At 52.8% G+C, this 22,716-nt stretch overlaps 1 protein-coding gene across 1 annotated transcript in view; it reads left to right on the top strand.

The window, feature by feature from the left end:
• The first annotated feature begins 1,450 nt into the window (after nt 1-1,450).
• The window catches only part of ZNF536 (zinc finger protein 536), a 232,422-nt gene continuing 211,156 nt past the window's right edge, over nt 1,451-22,716 (top strand). Inside the window, exon 1 of the mRNA XM_044911279.1 lies at nt 1,451-3,620. Coding sequence (XP_044767214.1) covers nt 1,451-3,620 — 2,170 coding nt within the window. The remainder of the gene's footprint in view (nt 3,621-22,716) is intronic.

The following is a 22,716-nucleotide window of genomic DNA, read 5'->3' as shown; positions in this document are numbered from 1 at the left end:
ATGTGCAAAAACGGTTCCAATGGCAGGAAGCAAATTTGGACTCCTTCAACTGGGAGACAGATCTGGAAATAGAAGGACCCAGGCATGGGTTCATTGCCTTTCAAAGTTGAGCTCCTCGCATGCTGTGATGCGGAGGGGGGGGCAGGCGTGCGCGGCGTTCCTTCCACCCTTCCCCCAAGCAGTGTGGCCTTCGCAGGTCTGCACAGGCTGGGGAGCGGGCAGAGAGGAGCAATGAAAGCAATTATGCAGACCAGCTTTGAGTGTTAGTGTTTAACAAACAGCTTTGAGTTCTAATTTTCTGCAAAACACATACTGCAGGTACAATTTGTACTCATTACTGTATACTGGGAAAGTTATTAAAAACACTCAAACTTGGTTGAGACTTCCTATGGCATCATCCCTGGATTTTAATTGGTTTTTATCTAGTTCTATAAAGGATCTCTTTAAACCCAGTCAAAGTCCCTGCCTGGGATATCATGCCAGTGGAAGGACAGGGAGAGCCCATTAAATGGTGTAAGTCTTCGCCCCCCCCACCCAAAAATGAACAGTCTCGACGATCCACTAAGATTCCATCACCAGATAATTTATACTTCTTTTGATGGGCACAGTTACCAAATGACAAAATAACAGTGTTTCGTAACATAAGGGTTAAATCTTAATCTCTGAGGTTTGCAAAGCCGCTACTCGCAGTCTCCTTAAAATTTAATATACCTCGTTAATGCTTCCTTGCAAACACTGAAGGATTTTTATGATTATAATCATGTGTTACAGCACCTAGTACTGTTTCTAAGCAGCATACTAATCAGCTTAATGAGATATTACTGCACTTTTTGTTGACTAAAGCAAAATCCCTTTTATTGTTCTAAAGCCTATCCTTTACTTTATTTTTTCCCAAAACATTATCTTGTTTTATTATGTACCAGTAAATATCATGCCATTGGTTTTTTTTTTTTTTATTTTTGGGGGCCAAATAATAAAATAATCTCTTTCATCTCAGACTGGCGAATGTATTGAATATAGTCACCGGAAACAAAAGTTCCGAGTGAGTCTCTGGTCTTGCAGTGAAAGCCATTCTGCTCTGGGGCAAACTCTGAACGGAACCAACAGGTGCAGGTGCTACAAGGGGGACAGGAGGAAAAGTTTAACACATAGACCTTTGATTTGTTATTAGGTGTTGAAAGTGGTAAAACATTAATAATTTAAACGTGAATGAATAATTGCAGTCGGTAAATAGAAAATACAAGGAAGACGATCTATCGCCAAAACAAATTGGAGGAGCAATGCCATATTGCATAATTGGCATTTAATAATTCATCTTTTTATTATTGTTTTTGACTATAATTCCTTAGCATTATTATGTGTAGGTAAGGCATGAAATGCAAATCCCTCCCCAGCTGATGCTGTTGATTCGTGCCTGGCACAGATCTGAACTCTCGCTTTATTTTCAGGGATGGAAGAAGCCAGTCTGTGCCTTGGAGTGTCCTCGGCGGCGCCCGAAGCTGAGCCCCACCTGAGCGGCCCTGTCCTCAACGGCCAGTATGCCATGAGTCAGAAGTTGCACCAGATCACCTCCCAGCTCAGCCATGCCTTCCCCGAGCTGCATCCACGGCCCAACCCGGAAGAGAAGACCCCCGCGCCGCTCGACGAGAAGGCCCACGTGCCCTTGAGTGGCCAGCCCATGGGCAGTCAGATGGCGCTCCTGGCCAACCAGCTGGGCCGGGACGTCGACACCAGCCTCAACGGGCGGGTGGACCTGCAGCAGTTCCTCAACGGTCAGAACCTGGGCATCATGTCCCAGATGAGCGACATCGAGGACGATGCCCGCAAAAACCGCAAGTACCCGTGCCCGCTGTGCGGCAAGCGTTTCCGCTTCAACAGCATCCTCTCCCTGCACATGCGCACTCACACCGGCGAGAAGCCCTTCAAGTGTCCCTACTGCGACCACCGGGCGGCGCAGAAGGGCAACCTCAAGATTCACCTGCGGACCCACAAGCTGGGCAACCTGGGGAAGGGGCGCGGGCGGGTGCGCGAGGAGAACCGCCTGCTGCACGAGCTGGAGGAGCGGGCCATCCTGCGGGACAAGCAGATGAAGAGCAGCCTGCTGCAGCCCCGGCCGGACCTGAAGCCGCTGCCGCACGCCCAGCCGGCCCCTCTGGCCACCTGCAACCTGGCCCTGCCCGCCAACCACAGCGTGCCCGACGCGGCCAACCCGGTGCCCTCGCCCAAGCCGGCCAGCGTGCAGGAGGACGCGGTGGTCCCGGCCGCCGGCTTCCGCTGCACCTTCTGTAAGGGCAAGTTCAAGAAGCGCGAGGAGCTGGACCGCCACATCCGCATCCTGCACAAGCCCTACAAGTGCACGCTGTGCGACTTCGCCGCCTCGCAGGAGGAGGAGCTCATCAGCCACGTGGAGAAGGCCCACATCACCGCCGAGTCGGCGCAGGGCCAGGGCCCCAACGGCGGCGGGGAGCAGTCGGCCAACGAGTTCCGCTGCGAGGTGTGCGGGCAGGTGTTCAGCCAGGCGTGGTTCCTGAAGGGCCACATGCGGAAGCACAAAGACTCCTTCGAGCACTGCTGCCAGATCTGCGGCCGCCGCTTCAAGGAGCCCTGGTTCCTCAAGAACCACATGAAGGTCCACCTCAACAAGCTGTCAGTGAAGAACAAGTCCCCCAGTGACCCAGAGGTGCCCGTGCCCGTGGGCGGCATGTCCCAGGAGGCCCACGCCAACCTGTATTCCAGGTACCTGTCCTGCCTGCAGAGCGGCTTCATGGCCCCGGACAAAGCCAGCCTGAGCGAGCCCAGCCAGCTCTACAGCAAAGGGGAGCTGCCCATGAAGGAGCGGGAGGTCCTGGGGAAGCTGCTGTCCCCTATCTCCAGCATGGCCCACGGTGTCCCCGAGGGCGACAAGCACTCCCTCCTGGGATGCCTCAACCTCGTGCCGCCGCTGAAATCCAGCTGCATCGAGCGGTTGCAGGCGGCTGCCAAAGCTGCTGAGATGGACCCCGTGAACAGCTACCAGGCTTGGCAGCTCATGGCCAGGGGCATGGCCATGGAACACGGCTTCTTGTCTAAAGAGCATCAGCTACAGCGCAACCACGAAGACACTTTGGCAAACGCCGGAGTGATGTTTGATAAGGAGAAGCGGGAGTACGTGTTAGTGGGAGCAGATGGCTCCAAGCAGAAAATGCCTGCTGATTTGGTTCACAGCACTAAAGTGGGCAATCAGAGAGACCTGCCAAATAAGCTCGACCCTTTAGAAGGCAGTCGGGATTTTTTGTCACACGGGCTGAACCAGGCGCTTGACTATAACCTGCAGGGCCCTGGGAACATGAAGGAGAAGCCCACCGAGTGCCCCGACTGCGGCCGGGTGTTCCGCACCTACCACCAGGTGGTCGTGCACTCCCGCGTCCACAAGCGGGACCGCAAGGGCGACGAGGATGGGCTGCACGTGGGCCTGGACGAGCGGCGCGGCTCGGGCAGTGACCAGGAGTCCCAGTCGGTGAGCCGCTCTACCACGCCGGGCTCCTCCAACGTCACCGAGGAGAGCGGGGCCGGCGGCGGGCTCTCCCAGACCGGGAGTGCCCAGGAGGACAGCCCGCACCCCTCCTCGCCGTCCTCCTCAGGTAGGCTGCCAGGGAAGATGGGGGACGAGCGGCTGGTACGCGGGCTCTCCCCGTCCAGGGGGCCTGCCTCCACGCAGGCCTCGGGGGGCGGGGAGGGGGGGCGGGAAGGGCCTTCACTGCTTTTCCAAGTCAGTCCTGTAGACCACAGCCTATGTGGACCTTGCCTTTCTGCCCTGCCTCAAGGGAAGGCTAGCATTTCATGAGTCCTTGGCCTTCCCTTGAACACTGGCCGCCCGGAAGGAGAGTTGATCCTCCTGTGTGGTAGAGATGGCCAGTTGGTACGCTCGCCAACAGGTAGAGCCTGCCCTTCCTCAGCAATGGCCTGCCCGACCCCATTTTATGCCCCTCCCCCCCTCCCCCCATTCGTCATCACCTCGTCTCTGGAACCTGGGAGCTGGTGTTCTGGCTCCATCCATGGATGTGAAGGTGTAAGTTCAGACCCTCACCATCTTTCCCCCTAAGTATGTTCCCACAGTTGTCTCACTTGGGCACCCCACTCTCCCTCCCCCAGGCCAAACCTGTCTCCCGTCCCCTTCCAAAAATTACAGCTTGCCTCACCTGCCAGGCCCCTGTAAGCTGAAGAACCACACCACTCTCCTCTGACGGTTTGGAAAAACACAGAGGTTTGAAACACAGATGCACGACTCCGTGTCTTAAATTGTACTGTGTTACACGGGCGATACAGCTTTGGGGTCTAAAATAGCAAAGCAGAAAATCTGTCATCAGAATGTCTGTGAAATGCTGAAGCTTCCTGGCCCGCTTGGGGGAAAGGGAAAAAAAAAAAAAAAAAAAAACCCCAAAAACAACAACAACAAAAAAAGCCCACTAGCCGAAGACAGCTAAATTAAAATCGCTACCTAACAGCAGGTAAGCTTGTTGCCTGCATCCGTATTTTCAAAGTCCCTTTCTAATGGATGGTAAATTGAAAGTTATATCTCTAGCCCTTTATAAAGAAAGCATCTCGCTAATACTGTAATCATTCTGCAGCCTAACAACAGAGGAAATCATGCCATAACAAATACCCTGTTACTAATGGCAACATTGATTTCTGCAATCAGCCATTAAGTCTAGAAAATGAAAGACAGTTTGAGGCACCTCAAGGCACCGCATTGCCCACTGTTACAGGCGTGGCGGCACGCTGCTGAGGGTCATTTCGGTAAAGTTTTCTTTTTTCTCTCTTTTTCCTTTTTCCCCTTCTGGGTTTCGATAAATATTTTCGTACTGGAAGCAGTTGGCTTCCGTAGTTATTAAGGAGATGCCTGTTTAGTTTGGTCATTATTGTCATGCTTCAGCATCCCCTTCTTCCAGGACAAAATTAGTATTAAAATAAAGCGGGAGTCTGCGGGCTTATTACAAACCAGTAAAGAATTGTTAACACGCATAAATCTGAGCTGCACATTCCAGAGATTCCGATAGCACTTAATGCCGCTGTTTAAATACCCATGAAACACACTGTCTACTCCTGGAGTCCTAGACTCGCTTGCAATTTATTTCTGGTGAGGCCCTCTGGCAGAGTCTGACCAGGAACGCGAGCACCGCGGAGGGGTGAGGCCACGGCGTGCCCCGTGACCGCTGCACCGACCGTACGAGATGCCAGGGAAGGGTGTGCGAGTTTCCCCAGCCTGACGGCAGGAACTCCAGCAAAACGGATCTCTCGTGCGTGCAGGGGCAGCCAAGTGCCAGGCGGGCCCCCCTCGGTCGGGAGGGACAATTTCCGCCCTCCTAGGGAGAGGTCCCTCGTTCTGGGGAGCGCCCTCTCACTGTTTTTGGATCCGGGGCCTTTAAGGGGCAGAAAGCTGAGGGCAGACTGGCTCCCCTAAGTTTTTGGAGTGATGTGGGGTTAACATTGACAGATTTTCATCCCTCTCCCAGACCCGCTGAAATGAAAAGGTCTCAGCAGAATATTCCGGCACCAAATGTTCGGCTTTATTAATGACGTGTTTACCATGTTTTTCCCACCTTCTGGCCAAGTGATAGCCTCATGCTATTCTATCTCTGTAGTTTCCATATCTGTAAATACTCTGGTGCAAAAACGCATTTTGCTTAAAAGAACCAACCGGGCTTACAACTCAAAGGAGAATTATTCTTGAGTTGTGGTTATCTTCTCACTTTTATTTCCCTCATTGAAGTATTTTACAATTGTGAATACTGATTCTTTCATTTCTGGTTGACTTCTTTGTTTTCTTCATATTCAAATTAGACCCTTTCATAATTTTCCGACTAAGTAGGAAAATTGATGGCATACCAATATGCAGGCCAAATCAGCCGCACGCCTGGGGCATTCAGGTTTTCCTGGGATTAGGACCCTTAACCAAATCTGGTTAGTCTTCCCTCTGATTTCTAACAAGTATGACTCGTATAGAGTGCGATTAAAATAAGCATTTAAATAAAAATCTTGACACAATAGGCATTTTTATTATTACCTGTTAGAGAGAAACCTGCAAGGTGAAGGGGGGAAAAAAAATCTTTAAGCCCTTAAGTAAAGAAAGGAGTACTTATTAAGGCTTCTATTAAGAAATAACTGCAAAACACGGTTTTACAAATTTCTCAGACTGCATAACAATGTCGCAAAACTTAATTTGCATCACTTGATTCTTTTTTTGTTGAAAACTGGGTCAGTAGGGCCTGAGAAACTATTTTTTCAGATCTTAACCAGTGAATTCTTCTTTATAAATCGCTGCTCTTAACATGATAGTAGTTCTGAATTCATCATAAAAAACCTTTTTACAGAGAGCCTCTTAGAACAGATCTCCAGAAGAAGGCTTACAATGAGTGGCAGAGACGTCCTTTGTTATCTGATGTAATTCTTTGCAAAGGAGGATTGGGAACGGAGTGGCTGTTTAAAAATGTCTTGCTCAGACCGAGACGAAGAAGGGGTCAAGTTTGCAATCAAACAGTTACTGCCGAGATGGGCGACTGTCACTGGCTAGGCTAATGTGGGATGCAGCTGTTTGTTATGTGAGCAAAAGAATGTTTGAATCAGTGAACATGTGAAAGTGATTCCAGTGAACCAGAAAATGTGTTTGTTCTTTGGCTCTCCAAACTGCTGAGAACCGAGCTTAAGATCAACCGCGAAAACTAGGACCTTTGACAAATTGAGAGGTCATATTTTCTAACAGAAAATGGACAAAACCAGTCACATGGATCACTTCCCCATCTTTCCCCTTTGTTTTATTTTTGTTGTTGTTGTTGTTGTTGATTTGACTTCCCAGTAATTTCACACCATCGTAGATGTTGTTTCTGCCTCCGTGTACGGCGCAAAGGGAAACTATTTGGAAAGCAGCAGCTTATAAATTTTTACTCTTTTATGACATTTAGAAAGCTGTTTTGACGCTCCCTCGTTTTCTGGCTTGCGTGCAAACGCTCCGATGGCATTAATCTCTGCATCTCTCCCCAAAACCTCGACTAAGACTGTGCTCAGCTCTGAGCTTTACTCTGAGCCAGAAGACGACCAAAGTTCTGTTTCTTTGGGTTTTGCCTTGGAAATCACGCTCAGAATAATTAAAACTTAATGTACTAAGAAACGATACTGTTCATTATATCCAACAGGGCAGTTACCTTCTGCATTCCCCATAATTTTGGAGAGGGGCTAATTGAAGTGTTGATGGTGGGAAGGGGGTAATTGAATGCGTTGACCCTCTGTTCATTAAATAAAGTCGGCTAAGTTACGTGATCAATGGAAAACCAGGGAGAGATGCAAAGATGAAAACAGTGTTAACCCCTGCTACTTCTGGTATAATATTTTGAGATGGTCAAGGATTATTTGATCAGCTGGGCTGGAAGCCTTGTGGGGTCTTCTTTTGTTGCCTGAGCCGCATTCCTGAAATGCTGGGTCTCCAATCCTGTGTAGGCCCATTGACCAAGGCATCAAAGGCCTTTATCCTGGGCTCCCTTGCATTCACATCGGGCGTACAGTGATATGATAGATTTTCTTTCTTTTCCACCTCTTTTTCTGACGTGGTTCCTCCTCCCTGCCCCCATTCCTGATAACCACTGCCTGCTCCACACAAACAAATCTGGGCACCCCAAAGAAGGAGGGGGGGAAGAAAAAGAAAAAGAAAAAGAAAAAAATTTAAGTCTGAGGATTAAGATCTTCATTTTTTTTTTTTTTTTGCTTGTGCATTCCAATTGTTCTTAAAATATTTGGCAATGTCAATTAGTAACTGAGCAGAGTTAGCTGATGAACACAATTTTCCAGTAGACTGAGCACCCTATTGTTGCCGAGCGAACAGCAGATTTCTGAGGTCATTATCATTCGCTGGTTGCTTGGCCCAGCTGCTTCCTGCTGCAAAAGCCAAACTTTATACTGGAGCTCAGGGATGGCGTGCAGCAACAGGGGGCTGGGAGGGGGAAGAGGGGAGCTGGCTGCAGAGCCGAAGACAGTCATTATCAGCAGAGGAAACAGAAAGTAAAAGTTTCCAGGCAATTCCAGGAAAACTGCCCTATCAGGCTTCTTCCTCCTGTTCCTCGGCAAGCACCTTCAGCCTCCGGGCAGGGAATTCAAAGGACCAGGGGACGTCCCGTGGGCATTGTGGCAACTAATCTCTTTGCTGAGCAGAACTTTGGAAAACAATAATCCCATTTACAAATTTACTTAAAAATTGTTAACCCCATCTGAGGCATGTGAGTGATCCCTCCTAGATAGACTCCTTCATTTGTATTAAAAACAGAAAAAAAGAAAAACAAGTCCCTTTTCGAAGATGGAATGACTTTCTTGAAATTAGCAAACTTGAGGATGACAAACAGGGAATATTGTGTCATTTTCCAGAGGGACCTTTTGAGCAGATAATAGTCTGGAATTCCTTGTAAAATCAAATTTACTGTGGAAGGTTCCCCCTGCCCTTTCCAGCTTCCCTGTTTTTGCTGCCCCCTCCCTCTCCCACCCCCTAATTTGGGAGCTGGTTCAGTGAGATGAAAAGCTGCACTTTTTTAAAGCTCAGCTGTTAAAACGGAGCGCCATATGCAGCCCTTCCATCCCCGATGTGGAAGTGTGTGCAGGCGGCCGCTGTGTTTGTGGAGATTTACGGAGGCTCGGCTGTGTGTGCCGAAGCTGTCGCGGGGCGGACGCTGGGGGCCTTTCCCGCCCACACGGTGGCCCCCCCGCCTAGGCTAACTGGGCTGACTCCTGGCAGGGGTTGGACGGGGTGGAGGTCAGAGGGCCAGGTGGCCTCCCTCTGGTCTCTCACCTTTCCGCTGGGTCTGGGCACCCAGGGAGCAGGGATTCAGATGCTTTTCCTCCTGATCTAGGAGCCAGATGCCTACCAGCAGACTCCTTTTTATACACTTCCCCTTCACTGCGTGCACTTTGATTCTCTTGTGTCCAGAAGGAATGATATGGGGGCACTCGGTACCACTCTGGGGCTTTTCCTGCCTCTCTCGCCCCCTTGCATGGAGCTGTAAATCCCACCTGCACAGGGCTGCCCGATGGCGCTGTCACTTAGCATTTCAGAAAGAGATAAATTATACTGGCTCTGAAAGTCTTCACATTGGGAGTGTGATATAAAGACGGGTGACGTAAAATCCCAGAAGCAAAGCCTCCTCGACGGTCCTGTAGATTCCCAGGACAGACACCGTTTTGTGGGGGTAGGATCCGACTCCTGGCCTCAGGGTCCCTCGGCCCTGTTGTTTGCGGCTCACCACCTCAACTTGCCCATCCTCATGGTGGGCACCGCGTGGCCAGGGTCCCCCCTCGAGTGCTCCACAAGGTGCTGCGTTCCCACCCAGCGCTCTGAGAGGCCCGAAGTGCTCACTGGGCGTCCCTTCTGTAACGCACGTTAACTCCAGGAACGTATGCATTTATTTAATTCTAAATTTGATGGTAGTAAGAAAAGCACAGATTCGCTGAGGACAGGTTACAACAAGGCAAAGATAAGCAGGCAGCTTTCAAAATAGAGTGTGGAGTGTTATCCACGTGATTCCCATTGATTGGAACGGGAGGTCCCACGCTTGGGTTCTGGCCACCACCTTGGGTGTGTTGGGGTGGCAGTCGGCAGTGTGCCTTACAGATGGCCACGTGTGGCCAGAAGCAGGCAGGGATCATGGGATTCTAGGAGCCGCCTTTCACCCACTCTCTCCCTGTGCCTTCAGGTACCTGGGAATGTACGGCCCGTGACGTCAGCCTCTGGGCAGCCTCTGTCTGGAGGAAGCTGAGGTCCTCCTGTTCACTCAGATCCCTTATGCTTTGAATCCCTTCTCTGGCATGAAGCTTTGGACCCCACTTAGAAGAAGCCCACTCTTGAGGACGTATGGCATGAAAGGCTTCCTTGCCTTATACCTCAGCCATTTCCTGCATCTGCCCTCCTCGAAGAGAAGATTCTGGAAGGGGGCTCTGCTATCTCAGGGGGGTGGAGTCAGGGGCAAGCTTCAACTGGCCACTGGGCTCACGAGGGAGACCACTAGGATGCATGGGGCTCCTGAGATGGAGGGCAGAGGGAATCCTGGGGAAAGATCCGTGTTGGGAGCACTTTGCTGCCTTCTGAGCCTGTGAGGTCAGAGGGGGAGTGAGCGGCTAACTCCTTTAACTGCCGAGCTGCTTTGGAGCATTGATGGTAGGGGAGGAGAAACACCTGCAGAGATCAGGAGATTGGATTTGTGCAGACATCCCAAATTCGTGATGACTGGGCTGGGACCTTTGCCATCTGCGCCCCTTGGGCTTGCTTACTGCCTTTCTGGGTTTCTCACCTCCCTCTGCCTCCCCGTCCTCAGGCTCCTCCCTCCACGTTTGCAGACTGGGCTGGCCCACTGAGGAAGGACGAAGGGGTGCAGAGAGGAAAGGGGGCTCTCCAGCAGGGTGCGGGGCAGGTGGTGGGGGAGGCTCTCTGTTCTCCCCAGGAAGTGAGCCTCGCAGCAGCTGAAAGGAGCCTTGGGTCCTGCTTGCCTCTTCCTGGCAGGACGGGGCTACAGCAACATTTACTTAAGCTGTGGAGTTTGGCACTGCTGCCGCCAGGAACCATCTGGAAAGCCCTTCTCAGAAAGCTGTGGACCCTCCCAGAAGAGCTCAGTGGAGCAGGACTTGGGCAGAGCTTTGGGGCTTTTTTTTGCCCCCTCAGGCAGAACCTGAGCATGGAGGCACCTGAGCAGGGTGTGGGGCGTGGGGGTGGCAGGTCCTCTGGGAGCCGCGTGGGTGACACAGGTCCCCTCTGGCTGGCTCGTGGCTTTTCTCTCCGGTGGGCGGGCCTCCCCACTTAAGTCCCGAGGCATATCTGGTTTAGCTTTTCTTTGTCAGGAGTGCACTCGATTTCCTGGGGTTGTGTTTCCATTTACGTATTTTGTATTGCGCTCCACTCACTGTTTTCCCCTGAGTCCCGGTATGTCGTGGGGACGAAGGTGCGGAGCCAGCCAAGGCTGTTGTGGTTAGTTACTGACACCACCCGTAATAACAGGGCTTGTTAACATAATGTGAGAAATGAATGGTGCGCCCCTAAACTCTACTGGGGAGACAGGACCGAGAACCCGAGGCTTGGCTTGTGACAAACAGGGCCAAGCTAAGCACAGAGATTTGCCACCATCCTTTCCCTGATCCACAGCTTCAAAAAAGGCTGCAGAGCCCCAAAACAATGCGTGTCTGAGCACTCCCAACGGCTACCTGATGGGTGGGCCGAGGCACAAAGGGAGCTGGGCAGACCACAGGTGGGATTCACGTGCTCAGCTTTGTTTTCTTCTCCCGCCAAGGGAAAGTGGTCCGGGGCCTGGCTTCTTGGGGGACCCATCTCCTTGTTGCCGTGAGCCTTGGGATTTTGTGGGGCATGTGACATGTGTTGGAGAGAAGCATGAGGCAGAGCACAAGCTGACTCCTTGGCTGGGCTGCCCACTGCACCGTGTTGAGGTTGGGGCGGCCCAGCCAGCTGCTGGAAGGAGGACATGGGTGCTGGGTGGGCTTGGCTTTCAGCACCTGGTCGCTTGCTTCGAGAGGCTGGGGTCAGTTTTCAGCTTTTCCTGGGAGGCAGCCCACCTTTGGGAAACTTTCCTGTGTTTGACCCTGTGCCTTGGGTCCAGAACATTCCACAGAGGAATCCATTCTTTCTCTGGTGGAGGCAGCTTGTTGGACTGGAATTCGGGTGGCCACCTGTTTTGTCTTCTTGTCTGACCTCAGCTCCAAAGCCATTTGATGTGTGACGAAACAGGACCCCACCACGAAGCTCTCTTCACCTCATTAAAGTAATGCCCCGAAACTCTCAACTCAGTGGTTGTCGTCTGTGGTTTTTGGACACCCTTGGTTGGTCTTCAATCATCTTGAGAGGCATTTTGGAATATTTCCAACTTGCTTATGTTTAGTTCAACATAAAATATATGCAGTGGTTGTTTCCTTGAAGACCGAGACAGCTTCATGTGTCTCTTCATCGCTAAATATGTTCTGTTGAATTTGTTGCTAAAATAGGTGTTTTAATTTTTTTTTTAAGTGATTTGCCCTGAAAAATCGAAGCCATCCTTTAGCAGAGCTAAGGTGTGACATAAAATAATTGCTATTGTGGGAGGCAGGTTGGCAGGGCTGGGTCCATTCTCAGCTGGGGCCTGACCCCCTCTGAAAAATCCCTTACGGGTGACCTTCAAACCCTTTCCACCTGGTATCCGCCAAGAGCAATGCTTCCTGACTTCTTTGTTGCTATTGCTGTCGTCCAATGACATTTTTGTCATTTTACTCGTCTTGGGCATTTAGAAAATACGGATAAATAAAAATAACTTTTAAATATGTATGCTCACCACCACTCAGAGATAATCAGCACATCCTTTTCCAGTCCCTCTGTGGACCTAGAGATGTATTTAGCAAGATAGGATCATACTGCACATAATTCTATACGCTATAGTTTTTACTTAAATATATACCATTTATTTTTTGTCATTGAATATTCTACACAGGGTCAGCAAACTTTTTCTGTACAGGGCCAAATAATAAATATTTTAGGTGCTGCAGGCCATATGGTCTCTGTTTTAACTACTCACTTCTGTCATAAATGGAAGTGTGTGATAGTCTCCCAATAAAACTTTATTTACAAAAACAAGTAGCAGGTGGATTTGGCCCATGAGCTGTCCTTTGCAGACTCCTGTTCTCTAGTAATAGCTATGCTTTTTTTTTTTTGTAAAGCTTCACACAAGTAATATGTTCTTTGAGAAAATATTAGAAATATAGAGAAGCAAAGGGAAAAAAATCGGCATCTATAAAGTGGTTTAGGCAATCCCCTACCTGCAGAGCATAATAGGACTTGCTTCCATTTTGTCTTTCCTGCACCTAATCTTTCTGATCATCTGCACAATTATTTTCTTAGGGAAGCTCCCAGGAGTGGAATCTCTGGTTGCAGGCAGGCCACCCTGAGGTTGCAGATGTGTATTACCGGGCGTTGCATCCTGAGGCCATTTCTTCCTGTAGTTTTTACCACGAGAAAGTTCCTTCCAGGGTTCAGTTGAAATCTGTCTCCCCGAGGCTAGGCAGTTCACTGTCACCAGGCCTCTCTGCGACTCATCTGTGCATCAAATACTCATTGGTTCGTTCATTCATTCATTCATTCATTCAAGGACCAAATGCTTATGAAGTAGGGTCTGAACCGAGCAATGTCCCAGGTACTAGGGATGCAAAGGTGAGTAGAGATACACCTGGGCATCCAGAGGCGCAGAGCCCAGGAGGCCTGGGCATGTCATTAAACAGAGTGAGAGAGACCCTCGCGGGGGCCCACCCCATGGCCTGGAGGAGCACCAACGCACCTTGGTGCCCACATTTGCTCCCGAGGAACCTCAGAGGGTGAAGGGACCTCCTCCGTCACCTAAGTGAGTCCTTCGGCAGGCCATGCCTTCCCCCTGCAGGATCTGGCCGATCTGGCAACTTCTGGGGGGAAGCAGACACCCCAGCTCAACCACGGGGTCTGGCTGTGAACTGGAGTTGGAGTTACTTTCTTGCTGCAGCAGAGGCCCTGTAGGGAAATTCGGCGGGCGCTTTTGAGGAAGGCCCCCCGGGCAGGGAAGCGGCAGAAGGGGAACCTGGTGGGGGGGTTGCAGCTTTGCCGCAGGGGTGTTGGGTAGTCCCCCACACCCCACATGACTGGAGTGGGGTGGGGAAGTCTAGAAGGCTCTGAGGCCCCCTTCATCTCCTCTGTCCCCTCCTCTCCTCTCCCCTTCCTTCCTAAACTTTTCCATGGCCCAGGGGTGACTTCCAAGTGTCTCATCCACTGTTCCCTGAGCCGAGAACTGAGGAAGTTCGTAAAGTCCGAGGATTTGGTGGATTTCTTGTTGATATTTGTGTCTGAGCCTCGAGTGGGTGGCGAGGCGACATCATCCCTGCAGGGCCGGGGGGCCTGGTGAGACCCTCGTTTATTTCCTTTCCAGCTGGATGCCTTCCCAATTGTGCTGTCCCTGTCTGAGGCCTACGTGCCATGGGGATAGTCAGAGTCCTGCTGCTGGGAGGTCACCGCCAGGGCCCCTCACCCAGTGGGGCCAGTCGAAGGCTCGCTTTCCCATTCCTCCCAGTGGGCACGACGGAGGGCTCTGGTGCTGGCCCTTAGGAGCTGTGTGGCCCAGTTAGGGCCACTCAGCCTTTCTGTGCTGCAGTTTTCATGGTGCATTTGTCTTTCTATAAAAGGCTTAGCACAGTTCCTGGCATGAGGAAGTGCTCACTAAATGTGGCCTGTTATTAAGATTCTTTCTGCACTATGCAATACCAAAACAAGTGGGTAAAAAGTGAGAAACTTGGCCAGTGGCTTGGTTGTTGGAGGTCACAGGGCCAAAGGGCCAGCCTCGATGGTTTAATCTCATAGGATCTAGTTGACATTTGCCAGGGTCCTGAGGGAAGCGGTGGGATCAGTTGGGCTGTCCCAGCATTTTCACTGGAGGATGATTGGGGTCCTTCTGACACTGTCCTGGGAAGGCAACTCCCCTCCTTCCCACAGGCCACTGCCAGGTGGTCCTTTCTCTGCCCACTTTCCTCCCATATTTTGTTGCCACAAATGAATCCCAATTCAAACTGTCTTTACAACTCTAACTACAGAGATTCAGTGGTTCAAGTCACTGAAAGATCTGGGGATTGGTCTGACTCTAAGTGATGGAGATTTAGCCAATGGTGTTCCCAAGATTTCCTCTCCTCGTAGTGGCAAAAAGGCTACCACGGCTGAGACCTCACATCGGCATACCACCAATCAAAGGAGCACTCTCTTCTGGAGGCCCAGCAATTATTCCCTTGCATTTTGTTACATCTTAATGTGTTATTATGCCCATTTCTGAGTCAGTCACCGTGGCCAGGGGAATGGGATGCACCTGCTTATGTCAAGCAGGGCTCACCTTTGGGTGAGGGGTGGGGGAATCTCATCCAGCCCAGTAGCTGTGAATGGGAAAGACGAGTTTTTCCCGTAGAGATTCGGATGAAGGAGGCCTGGAGCCTGAGCAAAACTGTCCAAAATGTCACAGCTCCGAGGTCCTGTCAGCAGCAGAAACATCTTCCCTCTCGTTCGGGACATTAGAGACATGTCCCGGCCTCCCAAGCAAGGGGGCTAAGGGCCTGTCCGGGGCTGCCCCGCCCTTCGCCCAGGACTTTCAGGGATAGGACGGACCACGCTGTGCAGGAGAACAGTTCATTAGTGATTGTCTGCAGGTGCCCATTTCTGTTTCTTCTCCTCTTGTGCTAAATGACGACAGCCCCTAGAGTCAACTGGCATGTCTTCCTGTATGTCCCCTGTGTGCCCAGGGCTGTTTCCCGGGCACGCCAGGGGCGGGATGGGGCTGGCAAGGGAGAGAAGGTGTGATTTCCTGATGCGGAGGTGAAGGTAGCGTGGCTTTGGGGAGCGGTGCCTGCAGCAGAGAGCGGGGAGAGCGCAGAGCACCCATGGTCACCTGCACGGGTCCTGGCAAAGAGTGAAGCCCGGGGCTTGGGACGGCCTTCCCAAGTGAAGAGGAGCAGCTCGGTACTTTCCTTCCACCTCCTCCACTTCTGCTGCCTCCTCCGCAGGTAGAAACATGGTGATCACATAAAAGCGTGCACGTGTCCTAGGTCTGAGAGGACAAGGTGGGACAGGAAACTACAGGTGCCTACTGACTGCCCCCTCCCCCCCAAGGGGCCAGGCATCGCTAGCCCCGCTCCTAGGCTGAGCAGAGGGAGCCTTTACACCAACACTGGGCCCTGGTTTCCGAGTGGTCCACAGAAGGCACCACTGGGACCTGGCCTTGCCAGAGCCTGCAGTCTGGCCGGGAGAGCATGCCATCAGATGAGCAAACTGAGGGACGGGGAGGCTGTATCGAGTTAGGAAGGTAGGAAGTGGTAGAGCTGGGATTGAAGCCCACCTCCGTCTGAACCCTTGCCTTTTAATTCCACTGTTGGGTCATGCTGGGAGTGGGGCAAATGGCGCGGAAGGCGAAGGTCCTGCTCGCCTGCCCCATCTCCAGTTCCAGGCTGGCCAAGACCAGCTCTGCTGAGTCAGGCTCTGGGGAACGCAGACTTGACTCCTTCCCTCTGGCCCAGTACCGGCTCAGCCCTGCTGAGGACTGACAGGGGCCCACCCCGAGCTCCACACTGAATCTTTTTTTTTTTTTTTTTTTTTTTAAAGATTTTATTTATTTGAGAGAGAACGGGATAGAGAGAGAGCATGAGAGGGGGGAGGGTCAGAGGGAGAAGCAAACTCCCCGCCGAGCAGGGAGCCCGATGCGGGACTCGATCCCGGGACTCCAGGATCATGACCTGAGCCGAAGGCAGTCGCTTAACCAACTGAGCCACCCAGGCACCCCCACACTGAATCTTGAAGTCATCTCCCAAGCCTGGGGTTGCAGATACCTGCCCCCTCCCCACCCCCTAATCAGGGTCACACGCACCACAGGTCACGAGTGGCTTCAGAACATGTCCTCAGGGTGCCCCTAGTGGCCCAAGATGGGGAGAATGAGGCCATAGGAACATGGCGTGGTGGGTGGGGACCTGGTTCGGACTTAGCAGATCCAGTTCTCGGTCTGTGGGAGCTTGCCTGGGTCTTAGTTTCCCTTGGCCTTCCAAACGCTAAGCTCCTCGGCCAGCATCATTTACACGCCCTCCTTTGCAGGCTGGCGTGGGAAGGGGGTCTGCTATGGGTGGGGGGCACACAGGACGGGACAGAGAGCGCGGGCAGAGGGTCACCACTGGCCCGAGCCGGCACTGGCTGGTGAGCGGACCCAGAGATCTCCAGCCAGAGTGGGCTCTCTCCCGCCACGCTCCTCTCTGTGAGGAAAGAGGGGGAGATCCCCCACTGGCAGATGAAGAGAAAGAGAAGGGGAGGTCTCTAATCCTCCTCCCTCTGAGGTGTAAATTAGGAGGACAGTTCTCTTCTGGGAAGACTTTCAGAGGAGGGGCTGTGGAGTTCTTTGTTGTCGTGCGTCATGGCACGGAAGGCTGAACCAAGTGGCCTCTTCACCCTGGCCAGTGCCGTGGAGAATGCTGGGAGCTGCCGCTCTGCCCTGCACCCACTAGGGTGCTCCTGGGAAAGGGCCCAGGCTCAGCTGGGGGCCGAGTGGGCTGTCCTGGCTGGGGAGGGAGGGTGAGCAGGTTCACCTTGCCCGTAGCTGCTGGGAATGGAGCCTTCCTTGTGAGTGTGTGCCTTTGTGATGGGGGCTTGTGTATCTGCATGTCTGTTGTGTGTGCTGCTCTGAGGGCCGTCACCCTGTGGTTGTCTGTGAGGTCCCTTACGCTGTGGGTGTAGGTTGCTGAGGGTGTGTGTGTGGTGCCGTGAGCTTGGTGTGAGTTGCACGTCTTGGGCCGCGGATGCCGTGGTCTGCAGGAGGGTGTGCGGGTTCAGCTGTGTGTACCGATGTGTGTATGGGGGAGGGTGGGCTGGCACGTGACTATCAGCAGGGCTGTGTGGATATTGGCGTATACCTTAGGACGTAATTTTGGGGTCTACACATCTGTTGGTGTGGCTGTGTGGTTTGGGGAGAGCATAGTTTTGTGTTGACACATGTTGGTAAAGGATGTGTGTGAGAGGTATGTAATGGTGTGTGTTGTGTATGTGGTGTGGTTGTGTGTGCTGGAAAGTGCATCGGCGTGTGTGTATAAAGATACGTGTGTTGGGGTGTGTTGTGTGGGTAAGGGTGTGTATGGTGGGTAGCGGGATGCGGTATACTATCATGCTATTAGCAACTATTATGCAGGGTTGGTTGCCATCCACCCCCAAAGCATTGTGACCCTTCAGTTTCCTTGTAGGAAGAGAAATGGGATTCTGAGCCCAGCCCCACCGCCTTTCCCAGATCCTCAGAACGTTGCTAATGGGGTCTTCCCTCCTGATGTTAGCTCAGCCTCAGGCAGATCGGGCCCCTGAGGTGTAAGCTGGCAAACACAGAAGGGTCTTGTCTTCCCGCATCTCACAACCAGGCCTCCAGCTCCTCTTGGAAGATGCTGGGGCTTGAGGGTCCTGGGTCCCATCCAGGGAACCTCTGTTCTGGAGCTCAGCCAGCTGTGTATCTGGGGTAGGAGCAAAAGCCCCATGAGGACAGCTGTGTTCCTATCACAGTCCCCAGCTCAGAGCATCGAATCCAGCAGGTGGTCAGGGAATGCTGGTCAGCTTACCAAGAATGAAATTAAAAGCTCTCTCCCAGCACAAAGGGCACTTGCCCAGGAGCCAACCAGGACTCAGTCCTTCCCATCACTCCTCCTCTAGGTGCCAAAGAGCCTACAATCACAGTGCAGATCCCGGCAACATAGATCCGCGATGGGGTCACTACCAGCTGGCCAGGCCTCCCTCTGCCAGGAAAGGGAGGATGGGAGTGCACAAGGGGGTGAAGGCAGTGAGATGGGGCACAGCGCGTGGGAGTGTAACTCTGGGAACAAGCCCTCATGGTGATTGTTGAGTTTGTCGTCCGCACCCATGGCACCCCCTCTCGGGGCACTGGCAACCTTGGCTCCATGTCCAGTTCCTCCCCTCTGATGGCCGTCCCCCATGTACCTCAGAGCAGCTTTCTCTCCTTCCCCCCTCCTTGGAGGCAGTAGCAGCTTCACCAGCCATGTCCCTGATGGAGGCCAGGATAGTGCAGTCCTGTTGGTCTGCAGAGTGTGGACCACCTGTGCTCTGTGGCAGCAGGCTGTAAAATGAGCTTGCAGCCACCTTTGGGTTGAGTTGGCCAAGTTCTATGGCCGCCATGGATAACCTAGGAGGGCAGCCCTGGGGGGTGGGGAGTGGGTGGTTGGAGATGAGCCTCATTGAGCTCACCACAAGGTAGAGACCAGAATGGTGCCCCAAACAAGCAGCAGGCATTGAGGAGGGGGGCCGGTTTGGTCAAAGGCTGGGGGCCACGTGGCCACTGAGCCCTGGAGGAGCTTGGAACAAGGGCTTTTCACTGACCTCTGTGTGCCGTGGCATAGGAATCCCCTTTTCCTGAAATGTCAACCCATCTTCTACTAGCCATTCATGAATTCAGACAGAAAAAGACTGTCGGGGGTGCTGCACATGGTGGGTCAGGGCAGTCACGCCCTGGTGAAAGTTTTCCTGGACGTCACATGGAGCAGTGAGACCACAGGTCACCTCTGCCCAGCTTCTGCCCACTTTTGTGAAACTGAGTGCTTTGCAGTGAACTGTCCTTTTTCGATTGACAGTTGAGGAATCTCTGAGATACGAGCCCTAGTGGGAGAAGCCCACAAGGCTTCCGGGAGACGGGGGGACAAGGAAGCCATGAGTGGCAGAGAAGGAGGGCACCCCTGAGGGAACGACACTCCTCCAGGATGGGACTTCCTCTTACCTGAGTCCTTGACAGGGAAAGCAAGGCCGGTGGAGGCTCAGAAGCCACGTTTGGTAGCTGTGGCTCCTGGGGGATTTGGATGGAACATGCCAGAGCCCCTGAGGAATAATGATCCTAGAGGATGGGAACTCCTGATAAAAACCAGAGCTGTCGGGGATGGCGGGGCGTCGGAGTGGTCATTTGAATGACTCACCCACATCCCGTCCATCTTTAGAAATCTCCAGGGACTTACCATTGTGAATAAAACCCATCTCCCCCTGCACCCTCTCTCACTGGGCTGAGGCCCTGTTACCTCCTCTCTGTCCTCAGCCCCACAGAGCCAGCATCCTTGGTGGCCTTGGCACGTCTGTCCTCTCTGAAGCGTGAGCGAGGCTCTTGACACCGCATGTCCCAGGCTGTTACACGTCATCACCCAGACCTCACCTCCAGCCTCACTTCCTCCAGGTGGCCTTTTGGGGACACGCAATAGGAGCCATCCCTTCGGCAGCCTCTCCGTGAGAGCGTTGTTCCTTGTTTTCATCTCAGACGCCCTTGGGAAGCACGCGTGGGCTATTTGCTCATTCGTGGACTCCCTCCCCCTGTTCAGCCATGCGCTTGCTTGTGGTCTCGTTCAACCGTGTGCCTTGAGGGGTCCCAGCTCTCTTCGAAGAGGCAGGAGCATGGTGGCCCTGCTCAATCCGAATCCTCTGAAGGGAGCCGTGGCCACAGCACACATGGGACGTAGAAGGGCTGGTGTGGGTCTGGGCGGAGCACCTTGTGGTGGGGCAGGGCGGGTGAGGGAATGGGCTGGCGCCGGGAGGGAGTGGGCCGGGAAGGACAGCGGCACTCCGTGGCAGATGCTTGCCAGCCACGGCCCCGAGTTCCAGAAGACAGTCACTGGTGTCCGGAGGTTTCATTGGAAGTTCCATGTTCTCCTCACAGCTTGTCCTGTGCGTTTTAAAAATAGAATCCCTGTCTCACTCGGGAACACAGCGCGGGTTAGTGCTGAAGTCAGGGAAGCTGAGGTCTCAGCGATTCCGTGTGGGCGGGGGACGTGCGGTGACTGACTTGGACGTCTGGCGGCAGCAGATGGGGGGAGCCAAGCCTAGCATCTGGAAGGACGAAGGGGAAGGACCCAGGAGCTCAGTGTGCAGGCAGGTCGGCCGGCGGGAGGCAGACGCAGCCGGATCACCCGGGGAGCACCAGGAGTGCTTGTGTGTACACCATGCATCGCATGCTGCCCGGGCACGGTGCGGGGTGCTGGAAAGCACACATCCCCTTCCTCTGCTCACATAACCTGGGGTGAGGTGTCCACAGTGAGCAAGGAGCACGAGCGGCAAGGCCCACCTTGTCTCGGGGTTGGCTGGAGTGATGTGGATCCACCAGGGTTTGTGAGGGCTGCGGGCTTCTCGACGGAGGTGGCGGTAGGAGACAGGCACCTGCAGGATGGTGGGAAGGACAGGGTGGTCTTGAGGGGGAAGCCGGTGCATTGGAGGCAGGCGGCAGAGGAGAGCCCGGCTCTGCAGGTCCTGGGGCAGGGACAGGCGCCGAATGCTGAGATCGACAGGGAAGGAGGTGGTGGAGGATGCCTTGGCTTGGTGTGAAGATTCAAGGGTACCCCAGGCAGAGTTTCATTCTTTCTGCTCTTGATGAGAACATTGGGAGGCCAGATGAGTGTCTTTATCACTGTCCCATAAAGGCAAGTTTTTTCTAGTCCTCCTGGGGAGTTCTCCGTACCTTGGTGCCTGGGAGGCCCAGATACCATGACCCAAAGCCGTGGGTGGGTGGCTGCAGACCCCATTCCTGCAGTGGGTGGGCTACTATAAAAACTACCATCAACTGGTACCCTACCATCGAAATTTCTCTCCCTCAGTTCAGGAGGCTGGGATGTCCAAGATGGAGGCAGATTCACTGTGTCATGAGGGCGGGCTTCCTGGCTGACAGACGACAGTCTTATGTGACCTCAACATGGCAGAAGGGGGAGGGAGCTCTCTGGGTCCCTTTTGTAAGGACACTAATTCCATTCACGAGGGCTCCACCCCCAGGACCTGCGCACCTCCCGAAGACCCCACCTCCAAATACCAGTGCGTTGGGGGTTAGGATCTCAACATAGGCGTTTTATGGAGACACAAACGTTCAGTCCATAGTACCTCTTCACTGGTCACCTCCAAAGGTCATGTTGTTGATCAAGTTCTCTAAACAAAAACAGAGCAGAAAAGGAGCTGACAGGAAACTGCCACATGCTGTGAGCTTTATCAGGCCTCTGCTTGTCCAGGGGTCCACACGTAAAATCCTTCTCCTTATTGGGGAACCTCACACTCAAACATTATGAGCCGATATGCCTAGACCCTTCCCCACTTCTGGGGTCCCCGACACCCCTGGGCCTGATGGAGGCAGGTCTGAAAGGGGGATGTCTGGCAAGTTTTAGATTGTGAAATGCAGCCATGGACAGAAGTCCCCACTCCACACTCGATACCCTGCTCCAGGGATGGCCAGGCTGGCTCACCGCTCCCGCGGCCCGCCTCGGGGGCCAACGAGGACACCAGAGACAGACAGTGGCCGCCTTGGGAGCTCAACACAGGTTACAAGTGGGATTGAGCAAATTCTGCTTTCGCAGACTGTCCTGACCTGCCCGTAACTTTCCCACATGCTATTTACAGCTAGAAGCACAATATTTAGCGGATGGCGAAGCAGCCAGAGAATTTGATAGCACCCCGTGGTCTCCAGGGGGAGAAATGTAATTAAAAAAAGTATTATAGGAGTTCAGGTTATTTTTAAAGTGTGTTTTTGTTTCATGGTGACCCCACAACCTCTTCTGGGTGAGCAGGGGATGGGGGATCCAGTGGGCAGCGCAGGTCCTAGGGAGGAAGGAGGGGCTTCCTATCTGCCGCCCCTCACCCCCAAACTTCACCCCTTCCTGGCCCATTGGAACTGCAGTCGCTTCAGCTGCAGGCTTTTTTGGGGGGTGGGTGGGTAGTCCACTTTTTACTTTAGAATAGTGTTAGATTTATAGAAAAGCATCTAGGATAGTACAGAGTGAGAGTCCCCTGCTGCTAACATTGCTAGGATGCATTTGTCATGAGGAATGAGTCAATGCTGATGAACTAAAGTCCATACTTATTCAAAGTTCCTTCGTTTTTACCTGATGTCCTTATTTGTTCCAGAATCCCATTCAGGATACCACATTGCATTTAGTTTCTTTTTCATTAACAAACTTGATCTTTGAGAGCAGTTTTTGGTTCACAGCAGCCCTGAGGGGCAAGCGCAGAGTTCCCACATCCCCCTGCGTCCCCCCACCTCCTCCCCTGCTGTCCGCATCCTAGTTGTCGGTCTCCTTAGCTTCTCTTGGCTGTGACCGGTTCCCAGGCCTTCCTTGATTTGGATGACCAGGACAGTTTTGTCTTTCTTTCTTTTTTTTTTTTTTTAACTCTTTTTTATTGTTATGTTAATC

Source organism: Neomonachus schauinslandi, chromosome 16 (assembly GCF_002201575.2).
Source record: "Neomonachus schauinslandi chromosome 16, ASM220157v2, whole genome shotgun sequence".
In the NCBI taxonomy this organism is placed as follows: Eukaryota; Metazoa; Chordata; class Mammalia; order Carnivora; family Phocidae; genus Neomonachus; species Neomonachus schauinslandi.
The sequence above is the reverse complement of the archived record's forward strand: the minus strand, read 5'-3'. Positions and strand labels throughout refer to the sequence as shown.